The sequence below is a fragment of the Etheostoma cragini genome, chromosome 21 (genome assembly GCF_013103735.1).
Source record: "Etheostoma cragini isolate CJK2018 chromosome 21, CSU_Ecrag_1.0, whole genome shotgun sequence".
NCBI classification, from domain to species: Eukaryota; Metazoa; Chordata; class Actinopteri; order Perciformes; family Percidae; genus Etheostoma; species Etheostoma cragini.
Genome location: NC_048427.1, coordinates 18,596,017 through 18,615,833, shown reverse-complemented (window position 1 = coordinate 18,615,833; position 19,817 = coordinate 18,596,017). Strand labels below are relative to the sequence as shown.

The following is a 19,817-nucleotide window of genomic DNA, read 5'->3' as shown; positions in this document are numbered from 1 at the left end:
TTCTGCTTGTCTCGATCAGTAACTCTGGCTTGTTGTACCACTGGTCACACTCAGCGTCAGTGATGGGGTGTGATAAGGCGTGTGAGTACACATATTCAATATACAGTATATCTCAATTTCGAGTGGCTCATTTTCAAATGGCTAGTCAAATTTGGAAAAAGAAACAGCGGTTGACAATATTCCAAATGAGATACTAAATAACTTAAACTATATATTTTGTGAGAATTGTTTCAAATGCAGTGCAGCTGCTAGCCATTTTGGTGTCCTAAGCATAATTCTTTTATGATGCCAGTTTACCTTTTTATGGTTCACGTTTTTTGTTCATCATGTTACACACACAGTTACTTCTACTGCCAGCATCAGCTGTGTAATGTAAAGCCTAGAGCGCCCTCTGCTGACTATGTTGAGCTTAGGGAGGAACAACCTCACCCACATTTACTTAGAATACCCTTTGAGGGGGGGGTAATATTTGCTTGTCTTATAAAACACACCGTGCCCCACATACTATATATTCTTCTCCCTTACTAAGATGTTTTCACAGTAAACATATAGAGAAAGCCATGTAACAGAAAACATTCATACATCATGGGTGCTTCTATCTTTCACATGTTGAATTAATTGAAAAACACAAAAGTTAAAGTGAAAGGCCTTTATTAGTCATAACAATACATACTGGAAATATTACAATCATAGAAATAACATGTATTTCTATTATTACAATATAAGAGATGTGCATGTACTGTCACTTCCTTCTCCATTTCACTGCAATCAATCACATCTGCCTCGAGTCACCAGACCCTTCATAGACCAGATCAGAGGTCTCAGGGATCAGGTTGCCTGTCATATGTTGCTGCGATAGTGACACAGGACTGATTGCCGAGGGGGGGGAGGGGGTCATGAAACTAAGGGAGGGTCATGGGACAGCTGTGGGAGGATGGAGCCTAATCCGTAAAAAGGGAATCCCCCGACTGCTGTTCAGGTCAGTTTTGTCCTTATATAATAGACGCCCTAGTAGTTATTCACAACCAAAATTCAATGATTGGGAAAGGATGCAACATTTAGTGACATATTTACATATCGAACCTTTTCAGTGCATCACTATCAAAATACTGTAACTGTTATCGCCGTCAGAAAGTCAGAAGTGGATCATTTGTTGCAGGGGAACCATTAAACTCAACGTTTTGGCATCAAAACGTTGCTCAGATGGCAAAAATTGACCTAGATCGACTGTTTCACTTAGCCAAATTGATCTTATTTTTGAGAACAGTTTCTTTTGAATCTGTCTGGTAAATGTAATATCTTTTTTTCTACAAATTGTATTTGGATTAGTGTAGGAAAAAAAGTTAACTGTTGGTTACAAACATTTAAAATTACATGTAATTAGTATCAGGGCATCAGTGTATTTTATAGGTATGGATAATAATTGGTCTATAGAAGTCATTCAGTGTGCCCATTCAGTTAAATTGCTCTTAATTATAAAATATTAGGTGTCTGCACTAAATTAATCCCACTCATGTACTTCATAATTTGAGTGAGTTTTGGTTTTTGGGTGACTCAGTTGACAAGAATAACAGTTTCTGCTTTGCTTCAAGGCAAAAGATGATGGAAAAAAACGACAAAAACAACACAATGTGCTCTGACAAAATTACTTTGTAACAAAATAAACAAATAAAATAGAAGAAAAGAAAAAAAAACACACATCTAATACTAATAATATCTGGTCAAGTTTCGCAACATGTCAGAAGGAATTTTACGGTGGCAGTTTAACAGATTTGGGATACAGTGAGACAGAAGCTATACACGAGCAGCGCTTCATTCGGGAATTTTACCGGGAAAAGGACATGTACATGTCATTTAAAGTAAAATGACACAAGTCCTTATTCCCACATGTAAACGTGCATTAATGTACAATTATGAACACTAGCCCAGTTTGCCAAAGGCTGAGCATGAGTAGCATAAACATGACAGAAGCCACAAGGCAGCTGACATCACAAAGACTGACCCTAACCCTAAAAATGAAACATTTTAATGTCATCCAGCAACGAACTGACCAATGAAACGCAAGTACACACAGATTCCTTTGTAAGGTTGGGTATTTGTTCCGTTTACCTGGTAATTGTCTCGACAGGTTGAGAGTTGTGAAATAGCGACAGTTTTATAATCTGCTGTGCAGTATTTTATCATCTGACAAACCCATGTCTCTATTGTTTAAACTGGACTTTCTTGAGCGTAGAGTCTCCAGAGCCAAACAGAGTCAACGTTACCCGACGGTTAAGGTCCGTTAGTTATAGAAGCTCCAGCAGAGAGCACAGCTGCAGCTACCATGCTAATGATACTCCTCCTCTGGATGTAGAACCCATTTAACCAAATCAAAGACTTCCTTCCCCGCGATACTGGTTCTACCTGAGCAAATGGTTTAGTCGCTGGACTATCTGCACAGACTGGGCTCACAACTCACCAGACTACATGGTACGTGGACCCATTACATATACACACATGTGCAATGGGCCCATTTCCTAAATAAAACCAGGAAGAATTTAGGAGTGGGAGCATGCACAAGCAGCAGTTTAAGTGATGAAATAGTTTTCTTAATACCTCATTTTCTTTGATTGTGCTATGAAAATAGCCCATGTAACTACTAAGAGTTAATGATTAGTCATGGACCACTACATAGCTGACTCTTCATTAGCAAAATTGCTTTAAATGGCTATAATTACCCAAAAGGCTGAACGAAACACAACTTACAAAATCTTACTGTATATGCGCATTTGTTTGCCAAATCAGAAGATGCCAGCTAAGAGCTCTGATAGGTTAGAAAGCGTGTCCCTTGCTTGAATTGACCAATACGATTTGAAGGGGAGTAGTAAGGTGCATTAAGGATTTTAGAAGCCAAATGGCACAGAACGTAAACATGCTGGATATTAGTCTCACTGGATCTAACAAAGTTAAACTTACACATCATGAACTAATTGGAGAAAGAGACCCACTTGGGGAATGTTGTGGAATTAGTGTGAAGGTGGAGTTGGGTTGGGCGTGTCTAGCCCTCCCTCGCTGTAACCCGTGGCTCAGCCAGTGAGCTGTGGATGATGCTGCTGATGCTCTCGACCCCCTCTCCTTCCAGGAAGGTGCGGTGGTCTCCCTCAATGATGTGGACCGACACCTTGCCATCACATACCTATATGTAAGAATGAGATTCAAAGATTTTATGAGGGTTGCCATAATAACGCAGATGTGCTAAAAGGCTAAAGTGCAATAACAAACAGAGTATATAGAGAATATCCAGCAGAAAATATTGGGTAAAATGTAAATATTGGGGAAAAATCAACTGTGAAAAATTATAAATGTATAACGTTTGAAACATTACAAAGTTAAAGTGCCGAAAATGTCAAATTGCCAGGCGGATATTGGTAAACTATTCGCAGCACTAGAGAGAATCACGCCTGATCTCAAAAGTCTGAAGTAAATTCGGGGGTCCGTTGATCCTCTCCTGCCTGGTCTTCAGGATGAATGAGGTTCAGAGTCGCATCGAGAGTTTAGAGGGGGCCGCTGGCGAGACAGAGGTCAAAGGTCTGCTTTGGGGAAAAAACTGAAGCTTCTGAAAATTGATCCAGACGCAATATTGTGTGTTTTGTTTGCGTTCTGAGGGAAAGGAAGGTGGAGATGCGGAGAAGTTTTTGGGTGAGCTGATTCGGGAGAAATTGAGGGCCACAATGACCATGGCCAGCAGTCCCAGAACCATTCTGGCAAGATTCCTTTAAGGATTGGACCAGGACCGGGTCTTGCCGGCGGCGAGAGGCAATGGCAAGCTATCACGGCAAAATAACAACATGATGCTACTTCCAGTAGTGGTGGGCAGATGGATTCAAATATGGATAACATTGATACCAACTTTGGTATTGATATTGATCAATACCAGGTTAATGAGATTGATAATTTAGTTTTACACACACCACACACACACACACACACACTTTATAGGGTATTTAAGTGTAAAACAACAAATATCTGTATTAACGCACAAATATATACAGTATTATGTATTATATACACACAAGCATCCTATATACACAATCTATTACTTATGCGTGTGTCGGCTCTCATCCAAATCCGCGTGTATGCTTAAAATCAGAGTGTTTTATTTTAGTTGCAGCCAGGTAACTATGGGCTGCTGTTCCCTTTTTGCTGCCCCGTGTCAAATCTTGATCCCAGAACTATTTCGAGTGTTAGCCTTGTGTCTATGTCTCCGCCCACAACACCACCTCTTGATTTTCCTTTTGTGTCCCCGTCTCGTCCGTTTTTGACTTTTTTGACATGTTCTGCGTGTTGAGGTGAGTGTACTTGTGGCTGTTACCTCGCTGAGCTTGTAGTCAGCTCCCAAGTTTTGTTCGTATTCACTGCTGGTTTTGGCGCGCAGTAGCGTCACATTGCCGTGGTATTTTGTCCCGGGCACGTAGCCGTCAGCAGCCTTCAGCTTGTAGTAGAAGGTGGTGGCCGCGAAGTGCAGCAGGTCTCGGCTGATGTTCTTGTGGCTGGAGGTGATCAGGTCCACCGCGGTGTTGACCCGGGCCTCCAGGTCTGACAGTGGGAGAAGAGTCTCCAGAAGCTGCAGAACAACAGGGGCAAATCAGAAGTCATTGGGATGGAAACCGCTATAGGAATTTATTTGTCAAAAGTACTATATTTCCCAATTCCCAGGCTGTGCATAATCCAGGCTTAAAAATCATACATCCTCCACCCATCTAGATTTATTATTTTTTCAGATTTAGAGAGTCCCATGGACATTAACTTGCCACTCTACAGTCCCTGTAGGCTACGTTGCTTTTGAAATAATGTTTTTGTATTAATGTATTAATGTACGAGCGTTTTCTGTAACGTTTTACTTTAACGTTTAGAGAGGCTGGATTGTGAGATATAGACGTATATAATTATTTCTTTTAACATTTACCATATATTGCAGTGACTTAAAAGTAGTTAGCAAAATTACAAATGAAAATAAATTATATCATTGTAAATGACGGTATGTTATCCCTATTTAATTACAAACAATCATTAATATTAGATCATGCGACACATTAGCGTAACCTTTTATTTAGCATATTAACATTAAAAAAAATGGTCTATGGTTTAAGCTTCTCTAATTCTAATTTAAATCTTTTGTGTAGAAAATCACTACCAGGGTATATAATATTGCCGTTTTAGATCTGGTTTCTTTGACTTTAGGAGCCTTAGGCATGATAAATATAGGAAAAGGACTACCTCCTGGAACATGGGATGATCAACATTTTGTGTATTAAAAGCACCCAAGGATTGCTTGAACGTTGTGACTGATGAAAATCTTTGGTGCGTGCCTATGTGTGTGCGCATACGTGTCTAAATAGAAAATGAGACTTCTGTATGTTATACCTTGTTGTACGCAATGCCAGTAAACTGCTGGATGAAGGCACACAGGGCTTCAGTTTCAGCCTCAGACTCTTTGCCTGGTGTCAACTTGGCTCTGTAGCTCTGGAAAGCAAACACTGAGTAAACGTGACATAACCAACCTACAGTTATTGCAAACCTCAAGTTGTCCCCGAACTAGATAATTAAACGCACATATTAATCTTTAAATTTTTGCTTTGTATTAAAACATCAAATCGTATTGATCAAATTGTTATGATCACACTCATGTTAGACAGTCCAAAACTACCTAATGCAATAAAATGTGAAATACATGAATGAATAGTTAATATGTTGATATTAATTAATAGGCTGAAAATACCAGGCATCCCCACAGAAATAAGAAAAATCACAATCTTTGCAGAATGTACCTTTTAAAAAATGTTTAGAACTTGCACGTCATTAAGCTAAAAATTGTGTGTGTGTGAGCTCTTTTCTCTGACCTGCGTGTATGCTGCCACATAGGAGTGCGATCCATCAAACAGAAAGAGGTACTCCACAGGGCGATTCTGGGTCTGAAGCTGGGAGCACATTTCGAATGCCACACAGGCACCAAAGGAGTAGCCGGCGATTCGATAAGGCCCGTCTGGCTGAACCTGTCTGATGCAGTTCACATAGTAGGCTGCCAGGGACTGGATGCTGTCCAGAGGAGCAGCTGGGGGAAAGGGGATGAACCAAGATGAGATTGGTTGGACAATGTTGGGTCAGTTCATTGTAAACCGTCACAGCTCTAAATCCTCACACTCGTTAATTCATATATAAACATCTAAATAATAAACATAACCATTAGGCCAAAAAGGTGGTGGTTGGTTAGAACATCAGTAAACATTCCCCAAGAAAAAAGTGGATTATTCTGAGGCAAACATTACCTTTGGTGCACTGCAGGCCATAGCAAGGCATGCTAAGCTTGAAAGCGAGCGTCTTAAAGGCTGTAATGGAGCCCTCAATGGGATGAACCAGAAACAATGGCCTCTCCTGGTTCTGAACCTTGTTGAGTGGCGTCACAGTGGGGCTGTTGGGGTTGACTAATATCTGGGTCAGATCAGATTCCAACAGAGAGTGAACGCCATCTCTCTTAGCCGTAGCCTGGTGAGATTCTGGAGAGTTGGAAGTAGCAAAGACAAGAAAAACTCATTCTTCCTGGTCTGAGTGCATCTGCAGGTTTTATGAAGCCACATCTTACAAGGAACTGGATTTAGACTGATCTTTTTTTAATAAATCTCAATTCTTTCAGATAATTTAAGAGCAGCTCTTATACCATTTGATCCGCCTGGCTTGCTGTTGGCCATCTCTCGCAGCTTGTTAATGGTGATCTGGCGAATCTCCCTCATGCTCATGACGATGTCGTAGTCGCGCTCCAGAGTTTGGCGAACCTCGACACCCATCAAGGAGTCCAGGCCCAGGTCAGCCAAGGAGGCATCAGGGTTCACGCTGTTCAAATCCCGCACACCTGAGGGTGAAGGTCACAGTGAACGTTGTGCTAGCTTTGCAGATCAAATTTAGCTGTACAAATAAATTAAATAGGATGCTGACAAAAAGAATGCCTCTCTCTGAGTGATGTACAATACATGATCTGGCAGTATTTGCTGACAGTACTTTAAGCACTTGTAGTTGGTCATTGGTAATAAGAAATATGCTGTGTAACTTAATGTTTTCTACTAATTTACAAGAAAAAAAAAACACTTTGATATTCTCTATGATTATAAAGTTAGCAAGGAAAAACTTTCCTTGAGATGTAAGCCACAATTACAAGAAAAAAAAACACTCTATTTTAAAATGAGTTGGAAAGCAGACAGCAAAATCTAACTTTACTTTTAATGCGTTTAATTGCCAAATAAGCTTTATATTTCTCTCTGTCTACTGTACAAAGAAAAATTCAAATACAAAATCGTCCCACATTCAGCCCCTGAAACGGGGGTGCATTGAACCGCCTGTTGTGTGCGCTCAGCCGTTTTACTAGCACAGGATTACAGACACGTCTCTGCTGATTGGGTATCACCTGTGACACAGACAATAAACGAGAGATCCACCCATGACACAAGAGAAAACATAACTTTAAGCCCGTTGCACACCATTTCACACCGTTCCAAGGTAACATGTTGTCCAACCAGAAAACAGTAGCAAAACGGTGCACACAGATTGAACGTGGCCTACTGCCAAAAAAACACTTTGGTTATGTTGTAACCCCGGTTCTCTGAGTGAGGAGACTATCTCTCCACCGTACATATGGAATAAGGAATGGTGTAACTGTTAGTTATACAGCAGAGAAGCCAGTCGTTTGAGTTTGTGGCATAACCTTGCAGTGCTTGTTTTTCATTTTTAGGACTTTCAATTGATTAAAAGAATATTTTTCCAGTCTTATTTTTTTCATTGAAGTTTTTGTTAAAATAGTGTTAAAATCTCATCTTGAGCTTGTGAATCTTGTGTTTCTTCTTGTGAGCTGGGTGTCTCGTTACACTCCTAGGACATAGCTTAACCATGTCATTCGATATAGTACTTCAGTAGACTTTAAGAACAAATATTACTTGGATCACTACAGAAATTTACAGATTAACATTTAATAATAAGGGATCACATTATAGACCCTAACGCTGACCACAGACCCTACATTTCCCCACAATTTAGGACATAAAAGTTAGATTTTTTATATAGCACCTTACCAAGAATGTGAGCTACAGCGTCCACCAAGTCTCTCTGGCTTCCTGTCTCGCTCTTTACTACCGTCCTCTCTGCCAGTACAAAGCTAGACATCACTGGTTGCTGCTGGCATAGGAAGAGGTCGAGCACCTCCAGGCAGGATGTGATGCGCTGTGGTAGGGTGCCACCGATCACCGCGTCATTGCCACCCATGGTCTCAAGCACCACGCCCACATCGCCAATGGCACCCCACTGGACCGCCAGTCCAGGTAAGCCATCGTAGCGGCGCTTTTCACACACACGCTCCATGGCTGAGTTGGCGTAACCATAGTTGCTTTGGCCAGCGTTGCCACGGCCGCAGCTGACCGAGGAGAAGGCCACGAAATGCCTGAGGTCTGGACACAACTTTCTTGTCACTCTGGAGAGGGAATATAAGTGAGTGAGTATTAAAGTTCCCTGATTTAAACAGATGGATTCATAAGGAAATTTCCCCACTGTGGGATGAATAAAGTATTATCTATTCTACTTATGGTTGTCTTACTTGTCCAGGTTGATGGTTCCATCATATTTAGGTTTGTTAACATCAAGGAAGAGCTGAGGAGTCAGATTTTCCAACATGCCATCTTTCAACACCTGATGAGATAATACATACAGAACATGCTTGAAGTTTAGGTCAAAGTGAAATTACGGCCAATTTAAATGGAGAAGCAGTTTTGGGGCAATGTCACCAGAGGAGGTTTTGTAACCCAGATTTACAGTTAAGACCAGAGCATAAAATTACTAATAATCACAGTAAATAACTATGGTGTCAAATAACGGTACCATATCAGTAACTGTACTAATAATTCTATAAGGTGACATGAATGTGAATAGGAGAAAAAAAACAAAATATTTAAACAAAAGGTTTATAGCCATGCTAGTGGCTCTGTGAGGCTTTTCTTAGCTATGATGATGGGCCCACTACTTTGAGTGGATGCATGTCTGAACCAGTTTTTTCATTTTAGTTAAGACATGTCACTAAAGGCTTAAAATAGCAATCTCATGTTGGCACTAGAGGTTAGGTTTCATGAGGTTTCTCGGATGACCATGAATGAATGCACAAATGATGTCAATCCAATAGTTGCTGAGATATTTCAGTCAGTCACTAAAGTGATGGGCCGACAGACACTGCCATCGATCCCCATATTAGCGAGTGAGGGGGACAGCTGATGAGGTGGATTGGTGCGTTACCATGGCCAGGTGGAAGACACCCCCCACTGGGCCCAGTGCGCAGGCTTCGGCAAGGAGTTTCTCTGTTCCCTTGAGTGTGCTGACATCATTGGTCGACACCAGCACCTCCACATCACGACTCTGCCATTCACGCACTCGCTTTGCTTGGTAACCTAGCAACAAATATGAAAAACTAGTTAGAGAAGCGCAAATCAGCCAAATTACTGTCACATAGTTAAAGGGTGGCTGTCTCTCAATTTATTTGTGCTCTATATAATTTAATGCAAACGCATGGATGTTGAAATGACTGAAATGACCATCCCTACTAGTAGCAGTGACGATAAAAACAGACTGAATGGAAATTTTAAAAAGGAAGAAAATACTGGCTGTAGCGTTGTCAAAAAAAGTATTTCAACTTAGAATATTTCCTTAATATCCAATGACATATTGTGCTCATTTTTTGATTAAATAGAGTAAATATATTGCATATTGGACCTTAAAAGATAATTAAAAAGTGCTGATCACAAAAAAACATTACTTTTAGTCCAGTGTTTAACTGAGGAGCACCTGCTGCAGCTTTGTGTCACCGTGCCTTACCGTTCCTAATGCCTGATCTGGAGGTCAGCACCAGTTTGCTGGCACCTCTCTCCGTCAGCCACTGTGCAAGCTCTAGACCGAAGCCCCCCAGTCCACCAGTGATAATGTACGAGTGGGAGGGGAGACAGAAGGTGCGACAGATAGCTGGAAAAGACAAAGGGGAAGCAGTTTGAACTGCCGAACCCATCTCTTCACAACGGACCTGTATGAAGAGAAGAACCAGGAAAAAGACACATAGTGTAGTATTTTCCAGTTATAGTCACACAATAATTATGTTAACTTAATAAGAAACTGAGGTTGCAGGTGTAAACTGAAACATCTACCAGGATTACTCTGTTTTCTTTCAAATCTTTCAGTGTCTCTTTCTACTACATCATAACAGATTGGTCTATTATTAACAATCTATACTCCCCTTACACTAATAGCAAAGGCTGAGGAAGGTCAGATGGGAAACTGACCTGCAGGAGGACCTTGCCAATGTGCTTGCCCTGAGCCATGTATCTGAATGCTTCTTCCACTTGGTCCCTCTCAAACACTGTGGTCTTTAGAGGCTGAACTACACCTCCAATAATGCCTTCCTTCAGCAGCTTGGACACTTCCTCCCACTCCTGGTTACCCTCTTCGAAGAGAGCATCCAGCAGAATGCCATGGAATGCCACATTCTTCAGGAACAGAGCCATGCCTGGAGAGATCACAACAACATTGTTCAGTGCTGACCATGCTGAAGATGAACCGAGCCTGAGTGTGTGAGCCTGCAGGTTTCTACTGACCCAGTGGAGAGTTGTTGGACAGGTCATATTTGCCAATCTCCAGGAATCGTCCATGTCTGGCTAGGCAGCGAATACTAGCCTGCAGTTTTTCCTCAGCCAGAGAATTCAACACCACATCCACACCTGAAAAAACAAAACAACACACACACTTGTTTTTTACTACGCTTAAAAACACTGTAAAGCTGTTTTTCAGGGGCTGCTTTCATTTTAGCAATCCTACAGAGAATTTGTTGACATTGGTATGTTGGTTACAATTCCTTAATACAGAAAGAAGTATCTGACCTTTGCCCTGTGTGTGGAGCAGGATGTGCTGTTCAAAAGAGGTGTCTCTGGAGTTAGCAAAGGACTCTGCTGAGAGCTGAGGGAACCTCTCCTGCAGGTAGGCCCGCTTCTCCTTTGAGCCTAGATAGGGTAAAAAGAGTTTTTATGAGATACCATATCACAATTATAATTATGACTTAGTAATTCACGATGCACTAATTCTCACAATTTCTACATGATCATAATATGAGGAAAAAAACTTTCACTGGTGGTGGATTTTGGCAGAAATGGGCTTTTATATAAAAATAGGATAAGACCGTCAATAAGAAATCATATCAGAGCTCATTTTCTGTCACAATGACAGTGTTATGTAAGTGTTAAATACTTACCAACTGTAGTGAAGACTTTACATTTCTTGCTGAGTGCTATGGCGATGGCAGCCTGGCCGACGCCCCCTGACCCAGAGTGGATGAGAACAGTCTCTCCGGGTCGGAGCCTGCCGCGCACCACCAGGGAGTAGTAGGCTGTGGCGTAGACCACTGGCACTGATGCTGCCTGCTCCAGTGTCCTACACACATACACACACACAGACACACAGAATTATTTGTTATTATATAGTATGATGTAACGATAATTTATGCTGTTGTCAGAGCACCCATGCAGAAACTTAATTTTATAATAAGAGCAGAAAGAGGAGAGACCCTTGTTTACACAAGGATGATCAGGCTCATACTGCTACTTGCAATCTGACTACACTGACTGTACATTTACACTGTTTGGTCTTTGTAACACACAATTTAAATGTGACACTGACCAGCTTGAGGGAACATCCCAGAGGAACCGCTTGTCAGCATCGACACTTGTTGCCAGGCCTCTGGCAGGCAGCAGCCCCATCACACGCTGACCAATGCTGTCACGACCAGAAAATTCCATACCCAACATGCACTGCTGAAGAGCTAGGTCACCTACAAGATGTATAATCAACAGGAGTGGTAAGTTGTCTAATTGTGGGTGCTTGATGTACAATTGGTCCACTGTTACTTGACATTTTGTTTAGTATAATAGTTACCTACAAGATGCTTGGGTTAGTACTGTAATAAAAATCAAGACTGAATGCATATATTGTGTCTTCACCCTGTACCTGGAATAGCATCTGGTGGCAATTTTCCAGTGGCCAGCATTATATCTCTGAAGTTGAGTGAACTGTAGTAGACGCGACACAGTTGCACGTTTGGGTTGCTGGTCACAAAGTGGCGGAGTGGGGAGGCAATCCAGCGCAGAGAAGAGAGGTCACCTCGAGTCAGCACATTAACGTAGGCCTGCTCGGTCAATTCTTCATTTAGATCTGACAACCAAAAAATACAGACAATTACTTTAATGTAACTATAAGCCATGGGCACATCAAACATTTTGAATGGGACTTATATGCATTAAACTGATCTGAATAAATTCTATCTGACTAAATATGGTTTAAGTGGCACTGTTGGTACCAACACTTTCTAAAATCTCAAATCCAAATCTCCGGGAAAAAAACCTAGTTTTAGAAATACATTTAAAACAAAAGATTTATTTTAACATGTGTTTAAGGGATGTCACAGATGACAACGTCTAACAGAATAAAATACATCCATGAATTTTGCCTATAATCAAAGAAATGCATTTCTGAACATTTAGATTGTCCATGATTTGGCTACACAGTGGTATATGTGCAGCCAAAGCTGACTAGTACTGCTACAACAATTACTGTATGTCCTATGCAGCATGACAAATATATGTCCAACTAGTTGTTGGGCAGACAAGGACATAGGACAACCTAAAATGTTAATTTGAAGAAATGAATTCCAAAAACAAAAAAAACACAGCTGCTATCCCGGCACTAAAACTTCTAAAATAGCAATTGTCTGCGCTGCTTTCCCTATGAAGTTTAATTATTTTAGAGGATTTCTTTTCACAAAATAAAGTGGTTTGCCACCACTGTTGTACTGTTATGACAAAATATCTGTTATCAAAATAACTCAAACATAATGGTTGTGGTGGACAACAATGTCGGGACCATATTAATCTAAATAGAACCAGAATAAGTGACAATTTGATATTTTGGTACCCTGAGTGATGAGCTGGTGCCTGAAGACACCCCAGTGTCCGTCTCTGAACACGTTCATAACCAGATCCCCTTCCAGCACCGACTGAAGGCTCGGTGTTGCTGAAGACTCGTTTAGATTGGACACAAACGCACAGCTGGTAACATAAAAAGGGAACACAGTACAAAAACCAATGAATTACAATGGATACAACATGGAAAGATAGGGTACAAGAAGCTTAAAAAATGAATGGTGGTAAGAATTATGTGATGTCTGTCTTATAATACATGTAAGAAAGGTAGTTATAGTTTATATGTAGTGTTTTAAAGCTATTTTGTGGGATTTGCCTTTATGTGATAGTACAGTAAAACGGGCGAGAAAGACTGGGGGGGGAGAAACGACATGCAGCAAAGGGCAGAGAGTCCGCGTCCAACCAGGTCGGCTGTGGTAAGGGCTAGTGATTTACTTTACTTACTTACTCTTACAGTTTATTGTGTTAAGTGTAACATTCTGGTACTGTGACAAAACTTGCAGTTTGTATGGTTGACAATAGGTCCTACCGTATTCGGTTGCCACCTGGCTCCTGGCGTAGACAGTTGACCATTCCCACAATGCCACAGTGGGCATGAGACGCAGTCAACCATACTGGAGAGTCCGATGACTCTAACATCGTTGCCTGAGCATAGAACACACAGTTATGACTAATGTCACATTTGTAAATGAACGACCAAAGAGGTCATGGTTTCCATGTATTTATCATGACTCCCTTTTAAGTCACTAACTGCCAAATGCCAGACACATACAAACATAGAAGGATATAGAACGTACCTTGAGAGTTTCCACCCACTCGTAGTTGGTGCTGTCCACAGGTAGGAAAATGGGCCGTTTGCCTGGAGAACGACGGCGGCACAGAAAAAGGGCTGAGCCGTAAAAAGACTTCCTTACAGTCACCAGACTGAGGGATGCCTCAGAGATCACCTTCTCCCACTCAGCCTGGTAAAAAGGAGGGAGATAATATTAGCAAAAATATAACCTTCCGCTCAGATATTCAATGTGATTTTAGAATCTCAACATGTGACTGAATAGCTGAATGAGAAATTATTTCTTTATCTAATATTATTAACTTTGATCTTCCAGCTTTGGGGTTTAAAATCAGAATAATGATTCTATCGAACTGCTGTTTTATTGTAAGAGACACCATCATTGTGATGTCTATAAGATACACAAAAAGGAAGTGTTTGGCAGGGTAAAAAAAATCATTGGCACTGTCTCTACTAACCTGTGTGAGCAGTCCTTGCTGGCAGGTGCTCTGAGCAGTGCTGGAAAGGAAGGCAACTGTTTCCCCCAGAGTCTCTCCCTTCAGCAGTGTGTGGAGGAGAACAAACCCCCCTTGTTTGGCTCCGGAAGCCAAATTTGCCAAAAGAAGTCCGGGATCCGTCATTAGAGGGCCCCAGGCATGGTTACACACCACAAGGTCTGCCCCTCCTAGTATACTTCCAGGAGCCGGGCTCATCAAGGGGTCCCACTGAGCCGAGGCGACTGCCAGCTCCTCCAGGGTGGCCTGGTGGGGGGTCAGAAGGTCTAGGTTGGTCGCTGTGGCAGTATAGTCCACACGCAGCAGGGGCTGGATGTTAAGGAGCGCTACCACACGAGAAAAGAGCTGACCATCATTGGAGAGAGCCTGGTGGGGTAAGAGAGGTGAAGAGGGTTAACACATTTCTGAGACAATAGCAGAATTTAGTTCTAGTTTTTTTTTTAAATAGTTTCAATCTTACCTCCAGGACTTTAATCTTGCCGGGCATGATGTTTTCTAGGGTGGTGTCCAGGCAGTGTCTGAGGGCATGGTTGTCTAGCAGGCCCTGCAGCAGCCCGTCCTGCAGCAGACATGCCCTCTCCTTCTCCACAGTCTGTTCTAGTTCAGATCGAAGGTTCCCGTTAAGCTCCAGGCTGCAGAGCAGGGCCAGCAGCCGCACCAGGGAGGGCTCAGAGGGCTCTGGGCTGGGAAGAGGGCCGTCTGACTCCCCTTGTAAGCCGGGGATGGAGAGCTTGACACCATGGGGGGCCAACTTTTGTTGCAGTCTACAGATTAAACCTAGATGGAGAGAGTGGGACAAATACTTAGAGGGACATGTAAAGGCAGATGATACAAGCAACACAATGGGCTGATAATCGAGATAAATTAATTTTTTTCAATTTTTGTAATTGAAGTGCAGGGCCCTTAACATTTATTACTACTTCACACTCTCTTTTTCAAGTAGGAGAAATTGCTGCCTTGTAACACCTAAAACCCGAATTCTGATCGCTAATGCAGAGTACTGAAAAGGATGCTACACCTAAGTTGGAATCTAGAAATAAATACAAACTCTCCAGACACTCAGAATCAAGTCTCCTCAACATTGTAAATACATGAATGTTCACTGTAATACACTAACAAATATGTTTATGTACTTTCTGTAGTCAGTCAAAGTTGTGCATTAAATATTTATTTTTGAATATTTGCTTTAAATAGGATCCAAAATTAGAGCTGTCAATGAAGTTATGAAAAGTGATACAGTCCCAAAGACAGTTTTTTTTTTTTTTTTCCTTCTATTGTACCTTTACAGAGCCTCAGCTGTTGAGCAAGTTTCACATTGGATGCCAGGCACTCTGTGTCCACATAGGGAACAAACACAAACTCCTCTAGGGTGGGGGGACTCTGCTGCTGCTGTCGACGGGGGGCCACAGTGGCGTGCAGACCGCAGATCTGGACTCCGCCAGCAACAATGTGGTCTAGGCAGTGATTTACGTGGACATCCATCGCTACGGAAATGAGAGAAAAGTAAAATTTGGAGTTAAGGACTCCAACATAAACAACCTGTAAAATTATTTTAAAATTATGTTTGGGTCTCATGAACATTTCTGTGTACTGCTAGACTCTGTCTATATTGATAAATTCTTTACAAAAGATATAGTCAACCTGCTTTTATTGTACAACAAGTTATTTCTTTTTCATCCTTAGACATGATTCTGGTTATCATAATTTCTAAAACAGCGGATTTAGTGTCACCATTCATTTTTATGTGGCCTGTGCTGTAAGGCTTGGTGATTTATATATTCGATGAAACACAAGCACATTTCAGGGTAGATTCATGTGCAGACACACATGATGAAAATACACACACCTTGCTTCCCATCAGTGTAGTTGCACACCTTCTCCAGATGGATAGTTGGATCAACACACACTGAGCGGATCCTAGTGGGCAAACGCAGACTACGACCCGAAAGCCCGGCCACAATCATCTGCAGCATGGTGTCCAGAAAGGTCACCCAGTTCCCTGTCCACTCCAGTTTCCCACTATTTCCTGAAAATGACCAATCACATGACAGTAGCCAATCAGCAAAAAAAATAAAAAATTACACCAATGCATTACTTTTTTATTATTATAAATATTAACACAGTACAGTGGACACACACACACACACACACACACACGACTTTGAAGTGTGTGATAATTGTGTTTTTTCAAAGTCTTATACTTCAACATAAACTGAGACTTTCTTGAATTGCAAAATTATCTTTTAAAAAATCATGGCTCAATTCAAACGGGATAAAAGAATAATTTGTCTTTCCCCATTCAGTATCGTTAATATTAATTACCGTTAATGATGCCGCTTGACAGAGCAAGATACAAGGCCGGATTAGTACCCCCAGGGGCCCCTGGGCAATGAAGCTCATGTGCCCCCCTCCCCACCCAACATTCATGCCCTCCAAAGCAAACTGCAGGCAGCCCACCAGACAGACCACCCACCCACACACACACCTGCATTATTGGACTCCAAGATGCCTTGGAAGGTCTTGCCATAGTCATAGCCGCGCAGTCGTAGCTCTTTGTAGATATCATGTGCTGTGAGTTTCATTTTGGGGTCACCCTCGTTGTTGGCAGCTTTCTGATTCATCTGACTACGGAATGAGTCTAGGGCTGCATCCTCCAGAATGCTCACCTTACCTGAAAATCACATAGAACAGAGTAGATGGCAACGATTAATGGGAAGACTAAATTTTCACATGTGCCAAAGGGCAAAGAGCTGTTTTCTAGAATTTTGTATTTTCTCTGGTCTATCTAGCTGCCTCATGCATAATTTTTATTTTTTTAAGAGTTTTGCAAATTAATTGGCTCCACTTCGGTTAGAGGCATTTTGAGAGGCACTGGAGAAGGGCACACTAACACCAACATTTAGGCAGGCTTTTAATAATTTCCTAGCTTCCTAAAAAAAAGGTAAAGACCCAGAAGACTGTTTAAGGCTTGTTTGAACAAAATACCGAAAGTCGAATACAATTTTAATAGTAAAAATATTTTTTTTTTAAATATTTTGCTTTGTTAGCTAATCTCCCTCTTCTTGCCATGGCCTGGACAATAACTTAGTGGGAGAAACACAAGGCGTTATGAGGTCTAAGCTAACATTACGTAACGAGTAACATTAGTAAATTACAGAGCTAACATTACGTACTGAGGAAAATTAGTACAAGGAGTGACAAGCTGCGGCTCTAACTGTTAAGGATGGGAAATAGTTTTAACATGACTTTAAAATAGACACCCATCAAGCCAAAGTGCTTATATGTGGGGTTTTTAAAGATTTTTTGGGGGCTTGACTTTGTTTTTTTGGACAGTTGAAAAAAACTGTTGCGTGGTAATGTTAGAAGTCCCTCTAGTGGACAAACGGTGTAACAACAACCACATGCTTGTAGCGGCATTGACAATGCATAAGCCTGAGTAGAGTAGTACATATTATTTAACAGGCTGCAATTGTGCATTAAATATTCAATATTATTTGAATATTTAAAAAAATATCAAATGGAATTTGAATGGTATTATAGAGGAAGATTGACAGTTCTAGTAAGAATTACAGCCCAATTTCCCTAATGCAGGTAGATGTCAAGATTATTTCAAAAATGTTTGCAAATAGATTAAATAAAGTTATTACTTTTCTAATTCAGCCTGATCAGGTGGGGTTTATTGGGGGCGTGGCTTGTCAGTTTATATCAGGCATCTCATTAATACTGCATGGTCTGTTGCTGATAGACAATCCCCAATTGCTGATATTTCTCTTAATGCTGAAAGGGCATTTGAAATGGTTGAATGTGGCAATATGTAAAAATGTATGGGTTTGGCAGCATTTTTATAAAATGGATTAAGGTGCTGCATAAGAACCCAAAGGCTGTAGCGCAAATTAACTGGTTAATTTCTGAATATTTTGCTCTTTGAAGGGGTAAAATACAGGGTTCACCTCTTCCTTCTTGTTGTTTTGTTAAGCCATAGAGCCTTTGGCAACAGCCACAAGGGGGAAGACTATCTCCCTAGGTTTCATGGTAGGAGGTGTAGTGCACTAAATTATGCTTTATGTTTTTTATATCCGAACCTAGCAGATCAATAACCCTTAATACTATTGAGGATCATTAACTCTCTCAAATACATTTCAAAGACCGATTAATAGAGGGGGGTTCAGCCTTACAAAGTTGTTATATTGTTACTAGGCTTTTAAGTTAAGGCTTCTGGCCCACTTGTCACTTCCTCTTGAGAGAGCCCCACCCTAGTATTGTAATGAGCTAATTATTTGATTTAATGATCTGTTCTTGCCCCATTATCGCCCTTGTCTGCCCTCATGTATGGTGAGGCAAAAACATCCCACTTAAATGTGGTTTGGACCAGAGTGGCCCGGCTGTTTGAACTGGATCCATAACTAAATACTACATCGAGTGTGAATTTCTGGGACGGGACCACCACGTCCAGAAACTGCCCTGTTTATTTGCACCGTCAAAAACGCTGTATAAAAAAATATTACCTACCACTGACTGCCAGGTTTCCATTCTCTGAAACCTCAAACTTGTTGGTGGCAGGCATGAGATGTACCTTTAACTGGACAGAGCCTGAAAGGCACAGAAAGGGAAGAAAGAAGACAGACAGAGAGGTAATCAGAAGCTCATCAGTCTACAACAATAAAAGACTTACCCCACATGCTCAAACCCCTGTTGCTCTACTCTGCTCTTACCAGTTTTTGGCAGGATGGTGGCCCTGTGGATTGTAACGTCTTCAAAGATTACAGGTGTGCTTTCCATTACAACCCCCAGACTTCTCACCAAGGTACGCCAGGCCAGCACCAAGTAACCAGTTGCTGGGTATAGGACACGCCCATCAATGCAGTGTCCAATTAGGTAGTAGTCTGTAGACTCTGGGTTTATGTCTGTTGTTGGTCAAACAAGAGTTGGACACAGAGCACACCAAGTGATCAAATACAATAGCCCAGTTTTTTTTTTATATTACAGAAGGAACGAAGGAAGATGAGGAACTGCTTTTTATTCTGGACGTCCATTTCTTACCGATATTATAGACAAATGTAGAATTAGATCCTCCTGAGCCATAGGAAAAATCCTCTACCTTGGGGACATCCCAGGTCTGGGCATGGTCCCATTGTACCAAAGGGGAGATGAGAGGGGTACCAACAGGCACAGGGTACTCCACCGCTGGGCAGAGGCTGTTAGCATCCACGTTGATGCTAAAGAGGGGCATAAATAAGAATTCTAAAGCCAAGCAGTGTGGTAATTTTGTAACACAAAAAATAGGTTTATTCTTGCATAACCACTGTCAAAAGTTATGGATGGTACCAAAAGATCTACTCCATTCCGTCCTGTCTTTTACTGCAGTCCGCAATTGGTGCAGACATAACATTGGCTACATTTACGAGTACCCTAAAGTATCTGAAGCTGCTTTTAAGAGTGCTCAGAGAAGAAGCAGACAGCAGGGTTCACTGCAAAGCCCATTTGGAGCAACAGCATCCCCCCCCCCCCCAA

At 41.5% G+C, this 19,817-nt stretch overlaps 1 protein-coding gene across 1 annotated transcript in view; it reads right to left on the bottom strand.

Moving 5' to 3' along the window:
* Nucleotides 1-2,775: 2,775 nt before the first annotated feature.
* fasn (fatty acid synthase) overlaps nt 2,776-19,817 on the bottom strand; it is a 40,048-nt gene continuing 23,006 nt past the window's right edge. The window contains exons 16-42 of the mRNA XM_034861285.1: nt 19,347-19,522; nt 19,019-19,210; nt 18,816-18,896; nt 16,792-16,977; nt 16,153-16,332; nt 15,587-15,790; nt 14,767-15,083; nt 14,271-14,672; nt 13,820-13,984; nt 13,552-13,667; nt 13,015-13,148; nt 12,052-12,255; nt 11,725-11,875; nt 11,300-11,478; nt 10,932-11,051; nt 10,650-10,772; nt 10,338-10,561; nt 9,880-10,081; nt 9,304-9,455; nt 8,615-8,706; nt 8,097-8,491; nt 6,695-6,886; nt 6,306-6,533; nt 5,880-6,091; nt 5,404-5,502; nt 4,352-4,603; nt 2,776-3,175 (exon numbers count right to left, since the gene is read on the bottom strand). Coding sequence (XP_034717176.1) covers nt 3,038-3,175; nt 4,352-4,603; nt 5,404-5,502; nt 5,880-6,091; nt 6,306-6,533; nt 6,695-6,886; nt 8,097-8,491; nt 8,615-8,706; nt 9,304-9,455; nt 9,880-10,081; nt 10,338-10,561; nt 10,650-10,772; nt 10,932-11,051; nt 11,300-11,478; nt 11,725-11,875; nt 12,052-12,255; nt 13,015-13,148; nt 13,552-13,667; nt 13,820-13,984; nt 14,271-14,672; nt 14,767-15,083; nt 15,587-15,790; nt 16,153-16,332; nt 16,792-16,977; nt 18,816-18,896; nt 19,019-19,210; nt 19,347-19,522 — 5,116 coding nt within the window. The 3' untranslated portion in view covers nt 2,776-3,037. The remainder of the gene's footprint in view (nt 3,176-4,351; nt 4,604-5,403; nt 5,503-5,879; nt 6,092-6,305; nt 6,534-6,694; nt 6,887-8,096; nt 8,492-8,614; nt 8,707-9,303; nt 9,456-9,879; nt 10,082-10,337; nt 10,562-10,649; nt 10,773-10,931; nt 11,052-11,299; nt 11,479-11,724; nt 11,876-12,051; nt 12,256-13,014; nt 13,149-13,551; nt 13,668-13,819; nt 13,985-14,270; nt 14,673-14,766; nt 15,084-15,586; nt 15,791-16,152; nt 16,333-16,791; nt 16,978-18,815; nt 18,897-19,018; nt 19,211-19,346; nt 19,523-19,817) is intronic.